Here is a 26,640-nt window from a genome sequence, read left to right as displayed (position 1 = left end):
CAGATGTTTGTTTTGTTGTGGTGCTGCCAGTGTTAATAACTTGATACAGATGTTTGTGTTGTTGTGGTGCTGCCAGTGTTAATAACCTGATACAGATGTTTGTTTTGTTGTGGTGCTGCCAGTGTTAATAACCTGATACAGATGTTTGTTTTGTTGTGGTGCTGCCAGTGTTAATAACCTGATACAGATGTTTGTTTTGTTGTGGTGCTGCCAGTGTTAATAACCTGATACAGATGTTTGTGTTGTTGTGGTGCTGCCAGTGTTAATAACCTGATACAGATGTTTGTTTTGTTGTGGTGCTGCCAGTGTTAATAACCTGATACAGATGTTTGTTTTGTTGTGGTGCTGCCAGTGTTAATAACCTGATACACATGTTTGTTTTGTTGTGGTGCTGCCAGTGTTAATAACCTGATACAGATGTTTGTTTTGTTGTGGTGCTGCCAGTGTTAATAACCTGATACAGATGTTTGTTTTGTTGTGGTGCTGCCAGTGTTAATAACCTGTTACAGATGTTTGTTTTGTTGTGGTGCTGCCAGTGTTAATAACCTGATACAGATGTTTGTTTTGTTGTGGTGCTGCCAGTGTTAATAACCTGATACAGATGTTTGTTTTGTTGTGGTGCTGCCAAAGTGTTAATAACCTGATACAGATGTTTGTTTTGTTGTGGTGCTGCCAGTGTTAATAACCTGATACAGATGTTTGTTTTGTTGTGGTGCTGCCAGTGTTAATACCCTGATACAGATGTTTGTTTTGTTGTGGTGCTGCCAGTGTTAATAACCTGATACACATGTTTGTGTTGTTGTGGTGCTGCCAGTGTTAATAACCTGATACAGATGTTTGTTTTGTTGTGGTGCTGCCAGTGTTAATAACCTGATACAGATGTTTGTTTTGTTGTGGTGCTGCCAGTTTTAATAACCTGTTACAGATGTTTGTTTTGTTGTGGTGCTGCCAGTGTTAATAACCTGATACAGATGTTTGTTTTGTTGTGGTGCTGCCAGTGTTAATAACCTGATACAGATGTTTGTTTTGTTGTGGTGCTGCCAGTGTTAATAACCTGATACAGATGTTTGTGTTGTTGTGGTGCTGCCAGTGTTAATAACCTGATACAGATGTTTGTTTTGTTGTGGTGCTGCCAGTGTTAATAACCTGATACAGATGTTTGTTTTGTTGTGGTGCTGCCAGTGTTAATAACCTGATACAGATGTTTGTTTTGTTGTGGTGCTGCCAGTGTTAATACCCTGATACACATGTTTGTTTTGTTGTGGTGCTGCCAGTGTTAATAACCTGATACAGATGTTTGTTTTGTTGTGGTGCTGCCAGTGTTAATAACCTGATACAGATGTTTGTTTTGTTGTGGTGCTGCCAGTGTTAATAACCTGATACAGATGTTTGTTTTGTTGTGGTGCTGCCAGTGTTAATAACCCGATACAGATGTTTGTTTTGTTGTGGTGCTGCCAGTGTTAATAACCTGATACAGATGTTTGTGTTGTTGTGGTGCTGCCAGTGTTAATAACCTGATACAGATGTTTGTTTTGTTGTGGTGCTGCCAGTGTTAATAACCTGATACAGATGTTTGTTTTGTTGTGGTGCTGCCAGTGTTAATAACTTGATACAGATGTTTGTTTTGTTGTGGTGCTGCCAGTGTTAATAACCGGATACAGATGTTTGTTTTGTTGTGGTGCTGCCAGTGTTAATAACCTGATACAGATGTTTGTTTTGTTGTGGCGCTGCCAGTGTTAATAACCTGATACAGATGTTTGTTTTGTTGTGGTGCTGCCAGTGTTAATAACCTGATACAGATGTTTGTTTTGTTGTGGTGCTCCCAGTGTTAATAACCTGATACAGATGTTTGTTTTGTTGTGGTGCTGCCAGTGTTAATACCCTGATACAGATGTTTGTTTTGTTGTGGTGCTGCCAGTGTTAATAACCTGATACAGATGTTTGTTTTGTTGTGGTGCTGCCAGTGTTAATAACCTGATACAGATGTTTGTTTTGTTGTGGTGCTGCCAGTGTTAATAACCTGATACAGATGTTTGTTTTGTTGTGGTGCTGCCAGTGTTAATAACCTGATACAGATGTTTGTGTTGTTGTGGTGCTGCCAGTGTTAATAACCTGATACAGATGTTTGTTTTGTTGTGGTGCTGCCAGTGTTAATAACCGGATACAGATGTTTGTGTTGTTGTGGTGCTGCCAGTGTTAATAACCTGATACACATGTTTGTTTTGTTGTGGTGCTGCCAGTGTTAATAACCTGATACAGATGTTTGTTTTGTTGTGGTGCTGCCAGTGTTAATAACCTGATACAGATGTTTGTTTTGTTGTGGTGCTGCCAGTGTTAATAACCCGATACAGATGTTTGTTTTGTTGTGGTGCTGCCAGTGTTAATAACCCGATACAGATGTTTGTTTTGTTGTGGTGCTGCCAGTGTTAATAACCCTGATACAGATGTTTGTTTTGTTGTGGTGCTGCCAGTGTTAATAACCTGATACAGATGTTTGTGTTGTTGTGGTGCTGCCAGTGTTAATAACCTGATACAGATGTTTGTTTTGTTGTGGTGCTGCCAGTGTTAATAACCGGATACAGATGTTTGTGTTGTTGTGGTGCTGCCAGTGTTAATAACCTGATACACATGTTTGTTTTGTTGTGGTGCTGCCAGTGTTAATAACCTGATACAGATGTTTGTTTTGTTGTGGTGCTGCCAGTGTTAATAACCTGATACAGATGTTTGTTTTGTTGTGGTGCTGCCAGTGTTAATACCCTGATACAGATGTTTGTTTTGTTGTGGTGCTGCCAGTGTTAATAACCTGATACAGATGTTTGTTTTGTTGTGGTGCTGCCAGTGTTAATACCCTGATACAGATGTTTGTTTTGTTGTGGTGCTGCCAGTGTTAATAACCTGATACAGATGTTTGTGTTGTTGTGGTGCTGCCAGTGTTAATAACCTGATACAGATGTTTGTTTTGTTGTGGTGCTGCCAGTGTTAATAACCTGATACAGATGTTTGTTTTGTTGTGGTGCTGCCAGTGTTAATAACCGGATACAGATGTTTGTTTTGTTGTGGTGCTGCCAGTGTTAATAACCTGTTACAGATGTTTGTTTTGTTGTGGTGCTGCCAGTGTTAATAACCTGATACACATGTTTGTTTTGTTGTGGTGCTGCCAAAGTGTTAATAACCTGATACAGATGTTTGTTTTGTTGTGGTGCTGCCAGTGTTAATAACCTGATACAGATGTTTGTTTTGTTGTGGTGCTGCCAGTGTTAATACCCTGATACAGATGTTTGTTTTGTTGTGGTGCTGCCAGTGTTAATAACCTGATACACATGTTTGTGTTGTTGTGGTGCTGCCAGTGTTAATAACCTGATACAGATGTTTGTTTTGTTGTGGTGCTGCCAGTGTTAATAACCTGATACAGATGTTTGTTTTGTTGTGGTGCTGCCAGTGTTAATAACCTGTTACAGATGTTTGTTTTGTTGTGGTGCTGCCAGTGTTAATAACCTGATACAGATGTTTGTTTTGTTGTGGTGCTGCCAGTGTTAATACCCTGATACACATGTTTGTTTTGTTGTGGTGCTGCCAGTGTTAATAACTTGATACAGATGTTTGTGTTGTTGTGGTGCTGCCAGTGTTAATAACCTGATACAGATGTTTGTTTTGTTGTGGTGCTGCCAGTGTTAATAACCTGATACAGATGTTTGTTTTGTTGTGGTGCTGCCAGTGTTAATAACCTGATACAGATGTTTGTTTTGTTGTGGTGCTGCCAGTGTTAATACCCTGATACACATGTTTGTTTTGTTGTGGTGCTGCCAGTGTTAATAACCTGATACAGATGTTTGTTTTGTTGTGGTGCTGCCAGTGTTAATACCCTGATACAGATGTTTGTTTTGTTGTGGTGCTGCCAGTGTTAATAACCTGATACAGATGTTTGTTTTGTTGTGGTGCTGCCAGTGTTAATAACCTGATACAGATGTTTGTTTTGTTGTGGTGCTGCCAGTGTTAATAACTTGATACAGATGTTTGTGTTGTTGTGGTGCTGCCAGTGTTAATACCCTGATACAGATGTTTGTTTTGTTGTGGTGCTGCCAGTGTTAATAACCTGATACAGATGTTTGTTTTGTTGTGGTGCTGCCAGTGTTAATAACCTGATACAGATGTTTGTTTTGTTGTGGTGCTGCCAGTGTTAATAACCGGATACAGATGTTTGTTTTGTTGTGGTGCTGCCAGTGTTAATAACCTGATACAGATGTTTGTTTTGTTGTGGTGCTGCCAGTGTTAATAACCTGATACAGATGTTTGTTTTGTTGTGGTGCTGCCAGTGTTAATAACCTGATACAGATGTTTGTTTTGTTGTGGTGCTCCCAGTGTTAATAACCTGATACAGATGTTTGTTTTGTTGTGGTGTTGCCAGTGTTAATACCCTGATACAGATGTTTGTTTTGTTGTGGTGCTGCCAGTGTTAATACCCTGATACAGATGTTTGTTTTGTTGTGGTGCTGCCAGTGTTAATAACCTGATACAGATGTTTGTTTTGTTGTGGTGCTGCCAGTGTTAATAACCTGATACAGATGTTTGTTTTGTTGTGGTGCTGCCAGTGTTAATAACTTGATACAGATGTTTGTGTTGTTGTGGTGCTGCCAGTGTTAATAACCTGATACAGATGTTTGTTTTGTTGTGGTGCTGCCAGTGTTAATAACCGGATACAGATGTTTGTGTTGTTGTGGTGCTGCCAGTGTTAATAACCTGATACACATGTTTGTTTTGTTGTGGTGCTGCCAGTGTTAATAACCTGATACAGATGTTTGTTTTGTTGTGGTGCTGCCAGTGTTAGTAACCTGATACAGATGTTTGTTTTGTTGTGGTGCTGCCAGTGTTAATAACCTGATACAGATGTTTGTTTTGTTGTGGTGCTGCCAGTGTTAATAACCTGATACAGATGTTTGTTTTGTTGTGGTGCTGCCAGTGTTAATACCCTGATACAGATGTTTGTTTTGTTGTGGTGCTGCCAGTGTTAATAACTTGATACAGATGTTTGTGTTGTTGTGGTGCTGCCAGTGTTAATAACCTGATACAGATGTTTGTTTTGTTGTGGTGCTGCCAGTGTTAATAACCGGATACAGATGTTTGTGTTGTTGTGGTGCTGCCAGTGTTAATAACCTGATACACATGTTTGTTTTGTTGTGGTGCTGCCAGTGTTAATAACCCGATACAGATGTTTGTTTTGTTGTGGTGCTGCCAGTGTTAATAACCCGATACAGATGTTTGTTTTGTTGTGGTGCTGCCAGTGTTAATACCCTGATACAGATGTTTGTTTTGTTGTGGTGCTGCCAGTGTTAATAACCCGATACAGATGTTTGTTTTGTTGTGGTGCTGCCAGTGTTAATACCCTGATACAGATGTTTGTTTTGTTGTGGTGCTGCCAGTGTTAATAACCTGATACAGATGTTTGTGTTGTTGTGGTGCTGCCAGTGTTAATAACCTGATACAGATGTTTGTTTTGTTGTGGTGCTGCCAGTGTTAATAACCTGATACAGATGTTTGTTTTGTTGTGGTGCTGCCAGTGTTAATAACCTGATACAGATGTTTGTTTTGTTGTGGTGCTGCCAGTGTTAATAACCTGATACAGATGTTTGTTTTGTTGTGGTGCTGCCAGTGTTAATAACCGGATACAGATGTTTGTTTTGTTGTGGTGCTGCCAGTGTTAATAACCTGATACAGATGTTTGTTTTGTTGTGGTGCTCCCAGTGTTAATAACCTGATACAGATGTTTGTTTTGTTCTATGTAGTATCAACCCATATGCTATTCAGACATTCTCTCCATGATAGAACATAAAGTGTCGTAGATGAAGCGTCAGAAAGAATGAATAAAAGTGTATAACAAGAGAAACTTTGATTAACTAATGAAATAGATAAACAAGACAAAGTCCTACAGAAACAACTAATGAATTATCAAAAGTGATCAACTTAAAGCAACACATTCATATACAGCTGGTTCATACACTACATTGTCAAAAGTATGTGGACCTTCTAATTAGTGGGATCGGCTATTTCAGCCACATCCATTGCTAACAGTTCCATAAAACCAAGCATACAGCCGTGCAATCTCCATAGACAAACATTGACATTAGAATGGGTTGTACTGAAGAGCGCAGGGACTTTCAACGTGACACTGTCATAGGATGTCAACTTTCAACTTGGCACTGTCATAGGATGCCAACGTTCAACGTGGCACTGTCATAGGATGCCAACCTTCAAACAAGTGAGTTCTTTAAATTTCTGCCTTGCTAGGGCTGCCCCGATCATCCGTAAATAATTTATTGTAAAGTGTAAATGTCCGAATGTGGCCACGAAGCGGTGGGCCACACAATCTCACAGAACAGGACTGTCGAGTGCTGAAGCGTGTAGCGCGTCAAAATCGTCTGTCCACAGTTTCAACACTCACTACCTATTTCCAAATTGCTTATCGAAGCAACGTCATGACAAGAACAGTTCGTCGGGAGCTTCATGAAATGGGATTCTAATGGCTGGAGTGGTGTAAAGCACACCGCCATTAAACTCTGAAACAATGGAAACGCATTCTGTGGAGTGATGAACCACTCTTCACTATCTGGCAGTTTAACAGACCAATCTGGGTTTGGCAGATGCCAAGAGAACGCTACCAGCCTGAATGCACAGTGTCAACTGTAAGGTTTTGAGGAGGAGGAATAATGGTATGGGGCTGTTCTTCATGGTTTGGGCTGAGCTCTTTAGTTCCAGTGGAGAGAATTCTTAATGCTACAGCATACACTGACATTCTAGTGAATTGTGTGCTTCCTACATTGTGGCAACAGTTTAGGAAGGCCCTTTTATGTTTGAACATGACAATGACTCGTGTACAAAGCGAGGTCCATAAAAACATGGTTTGCCGAGGTTGGTGGGAAAGAACATGACTGGCTTGCACATAACCCTGACCTCAATACCATCGAACACCTTTGAGATGAATAAGAACGCCGACTGCCAGCCAGTCCTTCGCGCCCGACCTCACTAATGCTCTTGTGGCTGAATAGGAGCGAATCCACGCAGCCATGTTCCAAAATCTGGTGAAACACCTTACCAGAAAAGTGTAGGTTGTTATAACAGCACAGGGGGGGGAGGACAAACTCCATATTAATACCCGTGGTTTTCGAATGACATGTTCAACAAGCACGTATGGATGTGATGGTCAGGTGTCCATATACTTTTGGCCATGTAGTGTAGCTACTCATGCATAACTACACGTATATCACACAGATGACTGTATGACTGTTCCGTAGTTATGATATACGTGTAGTAATGAATAAGTAACTACGGAACAGTCAGACAGTAATCTGTATGATATACGTGTAGTTATGAATGTGTAACTACCGAACAGTCAGACAGTAATCTGTATGATATACGTGTAGTTATGAATGAAGAACAGTCGGACAGTAATCTGTATGATATACGTGTAGTTATGAATGAAGAACAGTCAGACAGTAATCTGTATGATACACGTGTAGTTATGAATGTGTAACTACGGAACAGTCAGACAGTAATCTGTATGATACACGTGTAGTTATGAATGTGTAACTACGGAACAGTCAGACAGTAATCTGTATGATATACGTGTAGTTATGAATGTGTAACTACCGAACAGTCAGACAGTAATCTGTATGATATACGTGTAGTTATGAATGTGTAACTACCGAACAGTCAGACAGTAATCTGTATGATATACGTGTAGTAATGAATGAAGAACAGTCAGAGAGTAATCTGTATGATATACGTGTAGTTATGAATGAAGAACAGTCAGACAGTAATCTGTATGATATACGTGTAGTTATGAATGAAGAACAGTCAGACAGTAATCTGTATGATATACGTGTAGTAATGAATGAAGAACAGTCAGAGAGTAATCTGTATGATATACGTGTAGTTATGAATGAAGAACAGTCAGACAGTAATCTGTATGATATACGTGTAATTATGAATGAAGAACAGTCAGACAGTAATCTGTATGATATACGTGTAGTTATGAATGAAGAACAGTCAGACAGTAATCTGTATGATATACGTGTAGTTATGAATGAAGAACAGTCAGACAGTAATCTGTATGATATACGTGTAGTTATGAATGTGTAACTACCGAAGAGTCAGACAGTAATCTGTATGATATATGTATAGTTATGAATGTGTAACTACCGAACAGTCAGACAGTAATCTGTATGATATACGTGTAGTTATGAATGTGTAACTACGGAACAGTCAGACAGTAATCTGTATGATATACGTGTAGTTATGAATGTGTAACTACCGAACAGTCAGACAGTAATCTGTATGATATACGTGTAGTTATGAATGAAGAACAGTCAGATAGTAATCTGTATGATATACGTGTAGTAATGAATAAAGAACAGTCAGACAGTAATCTGCATGATATACGTGTAGTTATGAATGTGTAACTACCGAACAGTCAGACAGTAATCTGTATGATATACGTGTAGTAATGAATGAAGAACAGTCAGAGAGTAATCTGTATGATATACGTGTAGTTATGAATGAAGAACAGTCAGACAGTAATCTGTATGATATACGTGTAGTTATGAATGAAGAACAGTCAGACAGTAATCTGTATGATATACGTGTAGTTATGAATGAAGAACAGTCAGAGAGTAATCTGTATGATATACGTGTAGTAATGAATGAAGAACAGTCAGACAGTAATCTGTATGATATACGTGTAGTTATGAATGAAGAACAGTCAGACAGTAATCTGTATGATATACGTGTAGTAATGAATGAAGAACAGTCAGACAGTAATCTGTATGATATACGTGTAGTAATGAATGAAGAACAGTCAGACAGTAATCTGTATGATATATGTGTAGTTATGAATGTGTAACTACCGAACAGTCAGACAGTAATCTGTATGATATACGTGTAGTAATGAATGAAGAACAGTCAGAGAGTAATCTGTATGATATATGTGTAGTTATGAATGTGTAACTACCGAACAGTCAGACAGTAATCTGTATGATATACGTGTAGTAATGAATGAAGAACAGTCAGAGAGTAATCTGTATGATATATGTGTAGTTATGAATGTGTAACTACCGAACAGTCAGACAGTAATCTGTATGATATACGTGTAGTTATGAATGAAGAACAGTCAGAGAGTAATCTGTATGATATACGTGTAGTTATGAATGAAGAACAGTCAGACAGTAATCTGTATGATATACGTGTAGTTATGAATGAAGAACAGTCAGACAGTAATCTGTATGATATAGGTGTAGTTATGAATGAAGAACAGTCAGACAGTAATCTGTATGATATAGGTGTAGTTACGAATCAGTAACTACCGAACAGTCAGACAGTAATCTGTATGATATATGCGTAGTTATGAATTAGTAACTACGGAACAGTCAATAATCTATATTATATACCTGTGTTTCCACAGGCAGCGCTACATACCCTTGTTGGAGGTTATGGAACAAGTTTCGGTGAAAGTTGTAGCAGGTACAAAACTGGACCTAATATCAAATTTTCCAAGACAGGTATACTTTGAATTTCATGTTCTTTGTATATATTTTTTACAACAAATAATAACATTACAAGGCACGTCACATTAGGAATAAGTTGGTTTTAATGGTCTACGCAGTATGTATACAGAGAGATGTGTTGAACATTTCAAGTACTGAGCTGAAGAGGGTAACTTGTCTACATTGTATAAAAATTCATTTTTAATACGTATATGTTAACTCCTTCTCTGAAGTGTACGGTAGTACAGGCTACAAATAGTGACTCCTATATCTAAGGAACATCTGTCTTATAACTGTGTTTCAAGAACTTACTCTAGGGGAAACAGAACCAATACCCACATCGGCCCCTAATACAGGGTGTTCGGAAAGTCACTGTGCAGTTTTGTAATCATATATCTATTCAGTTTATTTCAAGCCAGCAACTGGTAGCGGTGTTTAGAAACAAAATAAGAAGGATTCAGGCCTGTACTGATACCAACGGGGGTCACTTTTAACATTGTTTATAATTGTCATTCATATTTACCTCCTGTATTGTACATTGAAACATGTCTGTTAATAAGTATACAAGTGCACAGTGACTTTCCGAACACCCTGTATATCTAGATAGGTTTATGATTTATCGTACTGGTACTGAGATTAGGATCGAAATAATCACTCACTATACAAATACAAGTGATCTAATATCAGTTCTGTAACTACAGGAGAAATGTTGATAAAATATACAAGTGATCTAATGTCAGTTCTGTAACTACAGGAGAAATGTTGATAAAATATACAAGTGATCTAATATCAGTTCTGTAACTACAGGAGAAATGTTGATAAAATATACAAGTATTCTAATATCAGTTCTGTAACTACAGGAGAAATGTTGATAAAATATACAAGTATTCTAATGTCAGTTCTGTAGCTACAGGAGAAATGTTGATAAAATATACAAGTGATCTAATGTCAGTTCTGTAACTACAGGAGAAATGTTGATAAAATATACAAGTGATCTAATGTCAGTTCTGTAACTACAGGAGAAATGTTGATAAAATATACAAGTGATCTAATGTCAGTTCTGTAACTACAGGAGAAATGTTGATAAAATATACAAGTATTCTAATGTCAGTTCTGTAACTACAGGAGAAATGTTGATAAAATATACAAGTGATCTAATGTCAGTTCTGTAACTACAGGAGAAATGTTGATAAAATATACAAGTGATCTAATATCAGTTCTGTAACTACAGGAGAAATGTTGATAAAATATACAAGTGATCTAATGTCAGTTCTGTAACTACAGGAGAAATGTTGATAAAATATACAAGTATTCTAATGTCAGTTCTGTAACTACAGGAGAAATGTTGATAAAATATACAAGTGATCTAATATCAGTTCTGTAACTACAAGAGAAATGTTGATAAAATATACAAGTATTCTAATATCAGTTCTGTAACTACAGGAGAAATGTTGATAAAATATACAAGTGATCTAATGTCAGTTCTGTAACTACAGGAGAAATGTTGATAAAATATACAAGTGATCTAATATCAGTTCTGTAACTACAGGAGAAATGTCGATAAAATATACAAGTGATCTAATGTCAGTTCTGTAACTACAGGAGAAATGTTGATAAAATATACAAGTGATCTAATGTCAGTTCTGTAACTACAGGAGAAATGTTGATAAAATATACAAGTAATCTAATATCAGTTCTGTAACTACAGGAGAAATGTTGATAAAATATACAAGTGATCTAATGTCAGTTCTGTAACTACAGGAGAAATGTTGATAAAATATACAAGTGATCTAATGTCAGTTCTGTAACTACAGGAGAAATGTTGATAAAATATACAAGTGATCTAATGTCAGTTCTGTAACTACAGGAGAAATGTTGATAAAATATACAAGTGATCTAATATCAGTTCTGTAACTACAGGAGAAATGTTGATAAAATATACAAGTATACTAATATCAGTTCTGTAACTACAGGAGAAATGTTGATAAAATATACAAGTGATCTAATGTCAGTTCTGTAACTACAGGAGAAATGTTGATAAAATATACAAGTGATCTAATATCAGTTCTGTAACTACAGGAGAAATGTTGATAAAATATACAAGTATTCTAATATCAGTTCTGTAACTACAGGAGAAATGTTGATAAAATATACAAGTGATCTAATGTCAGTTCTGTAACTACAGGAGAAATGTTGATAAAATATACAAGTATTCTAATGTCAGTTCTGTAACTACAGGAGAAATGTTGATAAAATATACAAGTGATCTAATGTCAGTTCTGTAACTACAGGAGAAATGTTGATAAAATATACAAGTGATCTAATGTCAGTTCTGTAACTACAGGAGAAATGTTGATAAAATATACAAGTATTCTAATGTCAGTTCTGTAACTACAGGAGAAATGTTGATAAAATATACAAGTGATCTAATATCAGTTCTGTAACTACAGGAGAAATGTTGATAAAATATACAAGTATTCTAATATCAGTTCTGTAACTACAGGAGAAATGTTGATAAAATATACAAGTGATCTAATGTCAGTTCTGTAACTACAGGAGAAATGTTGATAAAATATACAAGTGATCTAATATCAGTTCTGTAACTACAGGAGAAATGTTGATAAAATATACAAGTATTCTAATATCAGTTCTGTAACTACAGGAGAAATGTTGATAAAATATACAAGTGATCTAATATCAGTTCTGTAACTACAGGAGAAATGTTGATAAAATATACAAGTATTCTAATGTCAGTTCTGTAACTACAGGAGAAATGTTGATAAAATATACAAGTGATCTAATGTCAGTTCTGTAACTACAGGAGAAATGTTGATAAAATATACAAGTGATCTAATGTCAGTTCTGTAACTACAGGAGAAATGTTGATAAAATATACAAGTGATCTAATGTCAGTTCTGTAACTACAGGAGAAATGTTGATAAAATATACAAGTGATCTAATATCAGTTCTGTAACTACAGGAGAAATGTTGATAAAATATACAAGTATCTAATATCAGTTCTGTAACTACAGGAGAAATGTTGATAAAATATACAAGTGATCTAATGTCAGTTCTGTAACTACAGGAGAAATGTTGATAAAATATACAAGTGATCTAATATCAGTTCTGTAACTACAGGAGAAATGTTGATAAAATATACAAGTATTCTAATATCAGTTCTGTAACTACAGGAGAAATGTTGATAAAATATACAAGTGATCTAATGTCAGTTCTGTAACTACAGGAGAAATGTTGATAAAATATACAAGTGATCTAATGTCAGTTCTGTAACTACAGGAGAAATGTTGATAAAATATACAAGTGATCTAATGTCAGTTCTGTAACTACAGGAGAAATGTTGATAAAATATACAAGTGATCTAATATCAGTTCTGTAACTACAGGAGAAATGTTGATAAAATATACAAGTGATCTAATATCAGTTCTGTAACTACAGGAGAAATGTTGATAAAATATACAAGTGATCTAATGTCAGTTCTGTAACTACAGGAGAAATGTTGATAAAATATACAAGTGATCTAATATCAGTTCTGTAACTACAGGAGAAATGTTGATAAAATATACAAGTGATCTAATGTCAGTTCTGTAACTACAGGAGAAATGTTGATAAAATATACAAGTGATCTAATGTCAGTTCTGTAACTACAGGAGAAATGTTGATAAAATATACAAGTATTCTAATGTCAGTTCTGTAACTACAAGAGAAATGTTGATAAAATATACAAGTGATCTAATGTCAGTTCTGTAACTACAGGAGAAATGTTGATAAAATATACAAGTGATCTAATGTCAGTTCTGTAACTACAGGAGAAATGTTGATAAAATATACAAGTGATCTAATGTCAGTTCTGTAACTACAGGAGAAATGTTGATAAAATATACAAGTATTCTAATATTAGTTCTGTAACTACAGGAGAAATGTTGATAAAATATACAAGTGATCTAATATCAGTTCTGTAACTACAGGAGAAATGTTGATAAAATATACAAGTGATCTAATGTCAGTTCTGTAACTACAGGAGAAATGTTGATAAAATATACAAGTGATCTAATATCAGTTCTGTAACTACAGGAGAAATGTTGATAAAATAATGTGGGAAATTCAAGTAAAAGGGAAAGAGAAAGTTTAATTAACCACTGATTAAGATGTTAACATGTTATCTTCCCATTAATTTATCCTGCTTTTCAACAGATATCTCTTACATTTTGGCTGCACAGCATCAGATAGGTCCAAATTATCTTACGTTTACAAGTTTTCGAGGGCAGACATGTCTGATTGTGCTCGGTGTTTATCCTCTGGGGCGTGTGGCTTTATTATTTCTGTGTCTTGTACATATGACGATTTTTTTTTTTTTAATTTTCATCTGCTTGCTAGGTTTTAACACTGTATATTTATGCGAGGATGTTGCTGGCATATTCATTTGTTTCGTTTCGATTTTTATCAACGAGTGTTCTGTTCGTAACCCTTAAGACCCTAAACAACCACGTCTCTCACATGCGGATGTCCGTTGTTAAAATATCTTATTGAACCTGTTCGTGAACACATTTTCTGTCTTTACCTTTAAAGCTGAAATTTACTGAACAGAAAAATATTAGTATTTGTAAGATTATTGCACAAAATTTGAATTTCAAACATACGATGAATATTTGTTATACATTTGTTTCTCTTTCTGACAATGATTTTAAAATTTTTCCTTCCAGGTGGCGCCCGAGGAAGGCCAGCAGTTAGCAGCCGAAGTTAATGTAAACCAGACTTGTAGAGACATCATTCCTTACTTCGAGACGTCAAGCAAGACTGGACAAAATGTGGATAACGTTTTCGAATTTATTTTTGAGTACTTTTTCCCCGATAGAGGGCTACGACCTAGGTGTAACAACAAGCTAGAGGATTCTATCGTTCTGAAGAAAATGTCAAAAAATTCGTATAAGCACAAAGCTGTGTGCTGTATGTGAACGTTAGGCCTGAATCGTAAAGTTTGAACAATGAAAATTTGGTGATTATAAAAAGAAACATGATGCAGACAGCTTTTAAATATTGTGCATTTATGCAGTTTAGCCCAAGAAAACGTCACTGAGGACTATTTTGTTAAAATAGCGACTGTTGGCATGTCAGAGAATTGTTTAAAGGGTTAACAGAAAAGTTATTTCTGCTGTTTATGCATCGTTAGAAAAACATTTATATAATTCAGATTTTAAAATAACGGTAGACATAAACCTTTGGAAGTATATTTTTCGAATGTTAAGATGACACTTTGGTAGATTATTGGAGTATGTTTTTAAAATTATCTGTTTTTAAACGAAATCCACGTAGGTTATTTTAATTCTGTTTTCATAATCAGGTGCTTTATGGATTTTGTATTCTTAGTTTAACAGTGGCTTGTTACTTATTTGGTACGTAGTGCATTTATTGTTATGTATTTTATATCTGTGGAATGTCTGATACATTTCAAGTGCATTTATTGTGTGTTGTTGATGAATTTGGAAAGTCTGACAAAGTCTGCCATATTGTAGCAGCTTCAAAGTTTATTATTCTTAACAAGTTGTGTTTATAAGACTTGTGTTGTGTTTTTCACTTCAACTCCGATTTATTTTTTTCTATTTTCGACACATGCGCCATTAACCTTTCCCAAAATCTCTAACATCTGGGCTTGATAAAACAATCTGTAACATTTGGGCCTGATAATACAATATGTAACATTTGGGCCTGATAAAACAATTGGTAACATTTGGGCCTGATAAAACAATCTATAACATTTGGGCCTAAGAAAACAATCTGTTACATTTGGGCCTGATAAAACAACTGTAACATTTGGGCCTGATAAAACAATTTGTAACATTTAGGCTTGATAAAACAATTTGTAATATCTGGGCTTGATAAAACAATTTATTTCATTGTTTCAAGTTAAACATAAAGCTACACATTGGGCTCTCTGTGCTCTGCCCACCACTGGTATTCGAACTCGGTTTCTAGAGTTGTATTCTGTAACCATACCGCTGTGTGAGAACCTGGTAGAACAAACTACCTACGTTAATAGGCGGATTGGGCCTACGTACACACTTGATGTTACGTTAATAGGCAGATTAGGCCTACGTACACACTTGATGTTTCGTTAATAGGCAGATTAGGCCTACGTACACACTTGATGTTACGATAATAGGCAGATTAGGCCTACGTACACACTTGATGTTACGTTAATAGGCAGATTACGCCTACGTACACACTTGATGTTACGTTAATAGGCAGATTAGGCCTACGTACACACTTGATTTTAGTTGAGTTTTGTAAAATTGCTGATTGGGTAATGGATATAAGATTAAAATATGAATGGATTAAAAAAAGCAAAATAATAAATTTGAAAATTATTTAAACTTTGCAATTGATTGTTTTCTAGTTTTGTTTTCAAGCGGTCTAAACTATATATTAGTTTACGAACTTCCAAAGCTGAATTCAGAGGTTCAATTCCCTATGTTGGGCAAAGCGCAGATAATTCGTTGTGTAGCATCGCACTTAAACAAACAAACTTCAGAGAAGTGACCCGTTCAAATAAAGTGTGATCAGTCACAAAACAATCCACAATTACCCCAAACTTCAAAGAAGTTACCCGTTCAAATAAAGTGTGATCAGTCACAAAACTATCCACAAATTACCCCAAACTTCAGAGAAGTGACCCGTTCAAACAAGGTGTGATCAGTCACAAAACTATCCACAAATTACCCCAAACTTCAGAGAAGTGACCCGTTCAAACAAGGTGTGATCAGTCACAAAACTATCCACAAATTACCCCAAACTTCAGAGAAGTGACCCGTTCAAATAAGGTGTGATCAGTTACAAAACTATCCACAAATTACCCCAAACTTCAAAGAAGTTACCCGTTCAAATAAAGTGTGATCAGTCACAAAACTATCCACAAATTACCCCAAACTTCAGAGAAGTGACCCGTTCAAACAAGGTGTGATCAGTCACAAAACTATCCACAAATTACCCCAAACTTTAGAGAAGTGACCCGTTCAAATAAGGTGTGATCAGTCACAAAAATATCCACAAATTACCCCAAACTTCAGAGAAGTGACCCGTTCAAATAAAGTGTGATCAGTCACAAAACTATCGACAAATTACCCCAAACTTCAGAGAAGTGACCCGTTCAAATAAAGTGTGATCAGTCACAAAACTATCCACAAATTACCCCAAACTTCAGAGAAGTGACCCGTTCAAATAAAGTGTGATCAGTCACAAAACTATCCACAAATTACCCCAAACGTCAAAGAAGTTACCCGTTCAAATAAAGTGTGATCAGTCACAAAACTATCCACAAATTACCCCAAACTTCAGAGAAGTGACCCGTTCAAACAAGGTGTGATCAGTCACAAAACTATCCACAAATTACCCCAAACTTTAGAGAAGTGACCCGTTCAAATAAGGTGTGATCAGTCACAAAAATATCCACAAATTACCCCAAACTTCAGAGAAGTGACCCGTTCAAATAAAGTGTGATCAGTCACAAAACTATCGACAAATTACCCCAAACTTCAGAGAAGTGACCCGTTCAAATAAAGTGTGATCAGTCACAAAACTATCCACAAATTACCCCAAACTTCAGAGAAGTGACCCGTTCAAATAAAGTGTGATCAGTCACAAAACTATCCACAAGTTACCCCAATCTTCAGAGAAGTGACCCGTTCAAATAAGGTGTGATCAGTCACAAAACTATCCACAAATTACCCATGGACACGTGAGAAATGAAAGTAGAGGTTTCTGAAGAGAGAAGTAACTAATATGTGGTAAAGATATACATAAACAGTAAATAAAGATACACATCGATACGGGATATAAAACAACAATATGGATAAAACCATGGTTTATTAATCTATGCTCTGTGGATCCCTTGGGCTCCACCATAGTTCTCTCGGGCTCCGCTAGGCAATTTTAGAATGTTAATATTTTTTTCCTAAAACTATAAAATTGAATCAGATTACGCTGTACAAAAAAGTAAAATATATCTTTAATATAACATGTTTATCACGTATTGGGCCTTTTAATATTTTATTCTGCATAACGTCAGACGATTTTATTTAGTTTAGGGAAAGTTTTAGCGGTGAAATTGTTAATATAATATAATTAATATCGACTATGGCACATCTGGTTGCCAATAGATATGGCGCCATCTCAAGATTGCATGCGTTATTAGAGATTCAAGAGAGGCTGGTACTTTTCGTACAAAACATCGGTCAAATCTGGGTAGGATGCCAACTGTCATTTAAATACCAAACCTCGAAGAATTAAGGATATGTCAGCAAATTGCTTAATTGACTAAATACGGCGAGTAAAAGAGAGTCCAGTATTTTTCGCTTTAGATGAATGAATCAACAGATGTCACACATTATACGACGTTGCTTGTGTTTGTTCGCTATATTCACGAAACTAGTTTTGAAGAAGACATGCTAACTTGCAAACCTTTGTCCAGTCAAACAACAGACGAGAAATCATTTAAACTGATCGATTTATTTATGGAAGAACATGAGATCCAATGACAGCTTTGCTCAAGTATTTGCACTGATGGAGCTGCAGCTATGATTGGAAAACCTTTAGTCGCAGTGGCACGTATAAAATTCGGGCTTGATTGCTTCAAAAATCTCAGTGGTTTTTATTTACGAATGAAATTTCCTCAAGTGAAGATACAAAAGTTTCAGTCGTGCAGAACAAATCTGATTTGTGTACAACAACTGTGGAGTACTTCTCTCCGCATTTAGAAAGTTTACCATGGATTCAAAATTCCTTGTTGATTTTCCAAAAATGAACAGATTACACCCTAAAACAAAATATTAGCAGGAAAAATTACACAATTTTCAAATGGCTATGGAATACTTTGAAATAAGTAACAGTTTTGAAAATTTGATGAGTTTTTCAACAACATATCTTTTTGAACAAACACGTTCACTGTACACAGTTACAAAGACCAAATTTACAAACAGGCTAAATATTGAAGATTATTTGGGCTTACAAGTAACAACCATAACTCCAAATATTGAACTACTTTGTGAACAAAAGCAACACCATCCGAGCCACTAGTAGATAAATAAATACACTGTACTTTTACTGTTATAAATATTTTAACAAGTAAACATTTTACTTTATATACTGATATTTTTTAGTAAATTTAAATTCTAAAAGCTTGAAGTAAACTTTACCTGGTGCTAGTGGCCGATTGTTTTATTTTAGTGTATTTTTTATTGAGGCTCGAAATGTTATTTCTTTCTGGTGTGAAGCTCTGCTGGTCTGAAACGTCTGGAAACCCCTAAATAAGTCTACAAGAAGTGTTCACACTGAAATGATAAAAATGGTTTTGGATAACTTAATGAGATGTTTCGATATGTGTGAAGAAGTATTGTCTTATCTAAAGGCGACCCCTCTAACAAAATATATGTGAATAGTCAAAGTTATTTAAGAGAACAATAACAGATTGTAGATACAATACCAGCTAATAATAACAAAGTAATATTATCACAATGCTATAATTCGAGGTTCCGTTCCAGTGGTAGACAAAACATACATAATCCACTGAATAGACTGGAGCTAAAACAACTGTAGCGAAGAGTTTAACACCCAAAATTAATAGGAGGTGTTGATATTATACCAACTTAATGACTAAGTGTTATATATTTAATGAAATATAATTTCAACAAACTTTGTGCAAAACTATATTATTACTGAAAGTAACCTTCTGGCGAAAACTGGTTTTCTTCCTTCACGTTTTTAATGATTCACTTTTCAGTCTTTTCAAATTAGTATTATAAGATTTATTTAAACAATTCAAGCCTTATAAAGTTATTTTAAGGTAAAGATTATAAGATTTATTTAAACAATGTATGCCTGATAAAGTTATTTTCAGGTAAGAATTATAAGATTTATTTAAACAATGTAAGCCTTACAAAGGTATTTTCAGGTAAAGATTATAATATTTATTTAAACAATTTAGGTCTGATAAAGTTATTTTAAGATAAAGATTATAAGATTTATTTAAACAATGTAAGCCTTATAAAGGTATTTTCAGATAAAAATTATAAGATTTATTGAAACATTGTAAGCTTTTTAAAGGTATTTTGAAACAAAGACAAGAAGATAATGATACCGAAGTCACTGATCTATTGTTTTCAATCCTAGTGTTCACGTCTGTATTTGAAATTCTGGGTATTCTTTCAAATTCTGATGCAAAATAATAGAACATGAGATCAAAGTCTTTACTCTAATTGTTAGATTAGCATTATAGTTGTGTCTTATGCAAAGTAAAAACCTTGATAAAGTAGTCTGGGATCTAATAGTTAACTCATATTCAATAAAACTGTAAGAAACGACCTTGGTGTTTTAATGAATTTATATTTGTAAAAACAAACGGTCGTTCACGAAAGTGTTCCATAGCAAGATAGTTGCGGAATTTAGATCCTGTTAAATATGGAAAGGAAAATGTTTATATACTTTTTATTATAATTACTAAGCCTAATATTATAATATTATTAGTATCATTTTCAAAACTACAGTTTTCGGGTTTTTGCAAATAATCTGCTGTCGTTTCAGTACTCATGTAAATATAGTAAATGTATTAATAAAGCGAAAAACAAACAGTTTAATAATGTTCCTAAGAAGTCTTAGCTAATCACAATTTTTATCCATAAAATTGAAATTGTAAATCAGTTCTGTAAGAGCACACAAAAAATTAATTTTCTTTTTCATTCAAGAATAATTCTACCCATAAGTTAGTTTAATAACAAATATACCAAAACATTTCTTCTTTTCTTAAGTAAGTTGAAACTGGAATTCTAACTGACAAAATTATATCATTAAAATTGTACAAGTATTGAATAAAAATAAAAGGACCATATCGATGTTAACAGCAGATGTCGCTGAGAGTCAGGAATTTACCCATAAGACTGCGGAACACAGCGTCCATACTGTGAAAAGGGCAAATTCGAAGAGCACACTAGACCATCGCAACACTGATGTGAAGAGTACGTGTTACACTGCAAAAAACGAATAGAAACGTTTCAGTTTAAGACAACCAACCCTTTTAAATAATAAACTAAAACAAAACATGGCTGGAAACATTCTAATTATCCCCTCGTACTGTTTATTCTTCACATAATTCTTGAGATCGTTATATGTACAATGTTCCACTTGTAAATCAGTTTTGTTCTAATAAACTACATCAAACAACACTTTGTTTTCATCAGCAGGAATTTATCCAGGTTTAATAATTTCAGGATGAATTGTCTTTAAAAGAAAAGTTCTAAATTACTTTAGTTTCATCACGATTACTGTGCGACTGAATTTTAAAAGTAAACGATAAAACCTATATACGTGACATTTATCAGGTCAATCATTCCCCTGTATATGTACAATCTAAAAAATATTTGATATTTTATATATCTATATAAACAGAGAAAAATACAGTAAACAGAACAAAAGATGTTTTAAACAAAACAGATAACACTGTCTAACGGAACAAATCATAAACTAAATGAAAACAACTGACAAATTACAAATACTACGGCTGATTAATAATGGCTAACACTGCTAGTGTCAACACTACCTTTCTAAACAAATCTTTGATTATTTCCTGTGAACACAAATTTATGATATTAAATAAAGAGACAAATTACAATAAAATATTAAGCTATGAAATACACACATCAACACACATTTCTAACTGCTGTTATTTTCAAAATATAAAATATACACGTTATATACCATCTTTAGTTGTTTAACAAACTTACCCCTTCAAGTTCCCCCAAACACGACAAAGCAGCTTGAACAACATTCATTAAAAAAATACAGCCAATCACGATCAACCTGCTTCTTTCGTTCATTATATAATCCAAAAGTAGGGGTCAAAAAACTGAAATGTTACAAAATAGTCATAAGTTTACAAATGTTAGATTTAACAAACAATCTGTGGGAATAAACATATACATACTGTTTGAGGTTTAAAATTATAACAATACTTTTGTTTGTCTACGTCTATAATTATTGCAGTTTTACATTTTTAACAATATTCTTGAATGTTGATGCCTATAACTGTTGGAAGTATGAAATTAACAACAGTAATCTTGTTTCTTTACGTCTATAATGATTGTAGGTTTTACATTTGTAACAATACTCTTTATTGTTTATGTGTATTGTGTTGGAGGTATTAAACTATAACAATATTCTTAATTCTTTATGTTTGTAACAGTTGAATGTTTATATTAACAATAATTATCTGGATTGTTTATGTCTATAATTATTGGAGGTTTTATATTTATACCAATACTTTTCACTGTTTATGTTTATAAGTGTAGGAGGTTTCAAACTATAACAATACTTTTGATTGATTATGTTTCTAACTGTTGGATGTTTAAATTAACAACAATACTCTTGACTGTTTATTTTTGTAACTGTTGGAGGTTTAAAATTACAACAATATTCAGGTTTGTTTACGTCTTTGATAATTATTGGAGGTTTTACATTTCTAGCAATACTCTTTACTAATGATATGTATAAATGCTGAGGGTTAAAATTATATCAATAATATTGTTTGTTTATGTCTATAATTTTGGAGTATTTATATTTGTAACAATACTACTGACACGATGATGTATATAAATGTTAGAAGTTTAATATTATAACGATACTTATATTTGTTTACGTTTATAATTATTGGTGGTTTGGATTTGTAACAATACTCTTTATTATTTAAGTGTACAACTGATGAAGGTTTGAAATTAAAAACAATACTTCTGTTTAAATATGTATATAATTATTGGAGGTTTTACATTTGTAACAGTACTCTTGATACTTTACGTGTATAACTGTTTGACTTTTCAAATTAAAAACTATACGTTTCCTTATTTACGCCTATAGATATTGGTGAATTTACATTTCTAATAATAATGTTTATTCTTTATGTGTATAACTGTTAGAGGTTTGAAATAATAACAATACTCTTGTTTCCTTACGTCTATAATTATTGGAGGTTTTACATTTGTAACAATACTCTTGTTTCCTTACGTCTATAATTATTGGAGGTTTTACATTTGTAACAATACTCTTGACACGTTGATGTGTTTAGCTGTTGAAGGTTTAAAATTATAACAATACTTATATTTGTTAAGATCTATAATTACCTGAGCGATTACATTTCTAACAATACTGCTGACTGCATAGTTTAATATTACAATATAATACACTATTTTCAATAGTTTAAGATTACAATATAACCCACAACTTGTATAGCTTCGGATTACAATATTACCTACTATATATAAAGCTATGGATTACAATATAACCCAGTACTGGTATAGTTTTATATTATAATATAACCCATTACTTGTATAGTTGTTGGTTAAAATATAACCAAGTACTTGTATAGTTTTAGATTGCAATATAACTCACTACTTGTGCAGTTTTAGATCAAAATATAACCCACTATTTGTATAGTTTTATATTACAATATAACTTACTATTTGTAGTTTTATATCACAATGTAACCCAGTATTTCAAAAGTTTTAGATTACAGTACTTTCCACTCCTTGTATAGTTTTAGGTTACAATATAACCACTATTTGGTATAGCTTTGGTCCACAATATTACCCATTACTGGCATAATTTTAGATTATAATATAACTATTATTTGTATAGTGTTGGATTACAATATAACCCACTATTTGTTTAGTTTTAGATTATAATATAACTTACTACTTGTATAGTTTTAGATTACAATATAACACACTACTTGCATAGTTATAGGTTACAATATAACCAACTATTTATCTAGTTTTAGATTACGATATAACGCACTACTTGCATAGTTATAGGTTACAATATAACCAACTAATTTTGTAGTTTTGTATTATAATTTCACTCACTATTTGTATAGTTTAGGTTACAATACAATCCAACTGAATTTTATAGTTTTAGGTTACAAAGTAACACATTACTTGTATAGGTTTAGATAACAACATAACTCACTATTTATTTAGTTTTAAGTTACAATATAATCCACTACTTCTATAGTTTTAGGTTATAAAGTAACGCACTACTTGTATAGGTTTAGATAACAACATAACTCACTATTTGTTCAGTTTTAGGTCACAATATAACAGCTTGTATAGCTTTAGGTTACAATACAACCCACTATTTGTTTAGTTTTAGGTTACAATATAACCCACTACTTGTTTACTTTTAGGTTACAATATAATCCACTACTTCTATAATTTTAGGTTACAAAGTAACGCACTAGTTGTATAGGTTTAGATAACAGCATAACTCACTATTTGTTTAGTTTTAGGTTACAATATAATCCACTACTTGTATACCTTTAGGTTACAATACAACCCACTACTTGTATAGTTTCAGGTTATAGTATAACCCACTACAATGGTACTTCTCTTTCCTCTGTATTTGTTTTCCGTTTTTAGTTACTTTATACGAATGAGATATCTTCAAGTTAATAACTTACCTTCATATATTCAACTTTTACTGAATTTCTTGTAATTCATCGCTTGACTTCAACCTCATTAATATATTGTTAGTCGGTATTCCAACGTTCGAACTCGATGTTACGCTTACGTTGTTTTATTCTTATAACGAATGTTTTCCTAGTGATAAAAATTGCCTTCCGTTTTATTCAGTGTCTGTTTTTTTACCAAATGGATTATCTTTCATTTCAGCCATTTTCCTCAGGAAGATAATTTGATAATTATCATGTGTCTTCGACGTCGCCACAAAGTCCAAAACAAGTGATTTTTATTCATTACAAATATGTATTCATGAATTGTAAACAAATAGTTTAACATACTTTCAATTGACTTCATTTTTCTTTTATATTGTTGTTTTTAACCCTGATACGTGAATATTTGATTTACATACGAACTAACCACCAGTTGTTGTAAAGGTTTAGTCTGTTTTTGTCATTTCATCTCATATAATATTCAGTTAGTTTTGTTGTTACCATGTCACATCGTGTTCTATATCACTTTACAATATTACTAACAGTACAGAGTGAGTTGCATAACAGAATATTACTAAAATTACCTCAAAGAGTCTACAAAATGATTTTCATGTTCCAACATGAGCATATTAATATATTACAATAGTTGTCAGTTATTCCATATGTAAAGTCGGATACCAGTTGGTCTTGTGTTGACGTAAACAACGGACACTTTTGGGATAGCAAAACACCAGTATTTATTGTTTAAAAATGATACACACTTGACACTAGCCATAGAAAGAAATAACATCTAATTATTAATATAAAACAGCAGAAATCTAGTCGTAAGCTGATACTATAGAGAAAAATCTATGAAGTGATAAGTGATTAACCCAGCTAAATTAGAACCGAATTTTCTTCATAGCAAGAGAAAAGGTTTATTGTCAGGTCGTCCTTGGAGCGAGGAAGGGGCTACCCGTAATGTCTCCTTGAACATGTTCGAAAAAAATGGACCCTATGAAATCCCTACGACAGTAATACCCAGAAACAACAGCTTCTTCCACTGTAGACTCGACACTGGTAAGACAGAGATAAAATATTATAATTTGTATGAAGTCGACATTTCAAGAAAAAAACACCCGAGAAATGAGATTCGTTCTACTAAATACTAGCGATTCCACGGCACACTTGTATATTATTATTTTAATTACGCACAGAGCTACATAATGGGCTATCTGTGTTCACGGCCCACACGGGTATCAAAACACGGTTTTGCGCTGTAAGTCCGCAGACATACCATAGCTACTAGGGAACACACGTGTATGAAAATTTTCTTACACTGTTTTTTTTTTTTTTTTCTGCAACCAGTAAAAGTTTCTTTGAATTTTGCTGCAAATTTTTGGATGCTGTCTGTAGTTCTGAGGTGATAGAACAGTACAAAATCACAAAGTATATTCGATGACAGGGCTCCATCGTAGGGTCAACAGCCTCTAAACAGTAACGATTCACAACACGACAGTTTTATTTTCCGAATTATACAGATACATTATAGTGCTTCGACGTGTTGTAGTACAGTTTTAAATCATCTTTACCCTAACTCTGACGTGTTGGAGTACAGTTTTTAAGTCATCTAAACCCCTAACTCTGATGTAAGTTGTAGTTCAGTTTTAAAATCATCTTTACCCTAACTCTGACGTGTTTGTAGTACAATGTTAGTGATCTTTACCCTAATCCCTGACGTGTTGTAGTACAGTGGAAAGTGATCTTTACCTAACTCTGACGTGTTGTAGTACAGTATTAAGTCATCTTTACCCTAACTCTGACGTGTTGGAGTACAGTTTTTTAAGTCATCTTTACCCTAACTCTGACGTGTTGTAGTACAGTATTAAGTCATCTATACCCTAACTCTGACGTGTTGTAATACAGTGTGTGTCTTGCCCCTAACTCTGACGTGTTTGTAGAGCAGGTGGTAGAGTGTCTTTACCTAACTCTGACGTGTTTTAGTACAGGTATTAAGTAATCATTACCTTAACTCTGACGTGTTGGGTACAGTTTTAAGTCATCTATACCTAACTCCTGACGTGTTGTGAGTACAATGTTAAAGTCATCTTTACCCTAACTCTGACGTGTTGTAGTAGGTATTAAGTCATCTTTACCCCTACTGTTGAGGCGTATTTCGCGTGCATTTTCAACCCTAACGTGTTTGGTACAATGTTAAAGTCATCTTTTCTCATTTTCTTTAGGTACAGGTATTATATTCATCCTTCTCTAACTCTGACGTGTTCAAGTACAGTTTTAAGTCATCTTACCCCAACTCTGACGTGTTGTAATACAGTATTAAGTCATCTTTACCCTTACTCTGACGTGTTGTAGTACAGTGGTAAGTGATCTTTACCCTAACTATGACGTGTTGTAGTACAGTATTAAGTCATCTTTAACTCTGACGTGTTTAGCAGGTACGGTGGTAAAGAGTGATCTTTACCTAACTCTGACGTGTTGTAGTACAGTATTAAGTCATCTTTACCTAACTCTGACGTGTTTGTAGAACAGTGGCAGTAGTCTTGCCCTAACTCTGACGTGTTGTAGTACAGTATTAAGTCATCTTACCTTAACTCTGACGTGTTGGGT

General features: G+C 34.2%; 2 protein-coding genes across 2 annotated transcripts in view; one reads left to right on the top strand and one right to left on the bottom strand.

Moving 5' to 3' along the window:
• LOC143245808 (ras-related protein Rab-20-like) overlaps window positions 1-15,105 on the top strand; it is a 128,791-nt gene extending 113,686 nt beyond the window's left edge. Inside the window, exons 6-7 of the mRNA XM_076492062.1 lie at window positions 9,452-9,548; window positions 14,255-15,105. Of these exons, the coding sequence (XP_076348177.1) occupies window positions 9,452-9,548; window positions 14,255-14,506 (349 nt within the window). The 3' untranslated portion in view covers window positions 14,507-15,105. The remainder of the gene's footprint in view (window positions 1-9,451; window positions 9,549-14,254) is intronic.
• A 2,929-nt stretch (window positions 15,106-18,034) lies between these two features.
• On the bottom strand, window positions 18,035-24,215 carry LOC143246741 (tachystatin-A2-like). The gene is made up of 5 exons (XM_076493834.1): window positions 24,043-24,215; window positions 21,320-21,441; window positions 20,469-20,566; window positions 18,740-18,874; window positions 18,035-18,360 (listed from the first exon to the last, which is right to left on the bottom strand). The coding sequence occupies exons 2-4, from the start codon at window positions 21,410-21,412 to the stop codon at window positions 18,847-18,849; spliced, it is 219 nt and encodes a 72-aa protein (XP_076349949.1). The 5' UTR covers window positions 21,413-21,441; window positions 24,043-24,215; the 3' UTR covers window positions 18,035-18,360; window positions 18,740-18,846.
• Between the last annotated feature and the right edge of the window lie 2,425 nt (window positions 24,216-26,640).

Source organism: Tachypleus tridentatus, chromosome 3, assembly GCF_004210375.1.
Source record: "Tachypleus tridentatus isolate NWPU-2018 chromosome 3, ASM421037v1, whole genome shotgun sequence".
Taxonomy (NCBI): domain Eukaryota; kingdom Metazoa; phylum Arthropoda; class Merostomata; order Xiphosura; family Limulidae; genus Tachypleus; species Tachypleus tridentatus.
The sequence above is the reverse complement of the archived record's forward strand: the minus strand, read 5'-3'. Positions and strand labels throughout refer to the sequence as shown.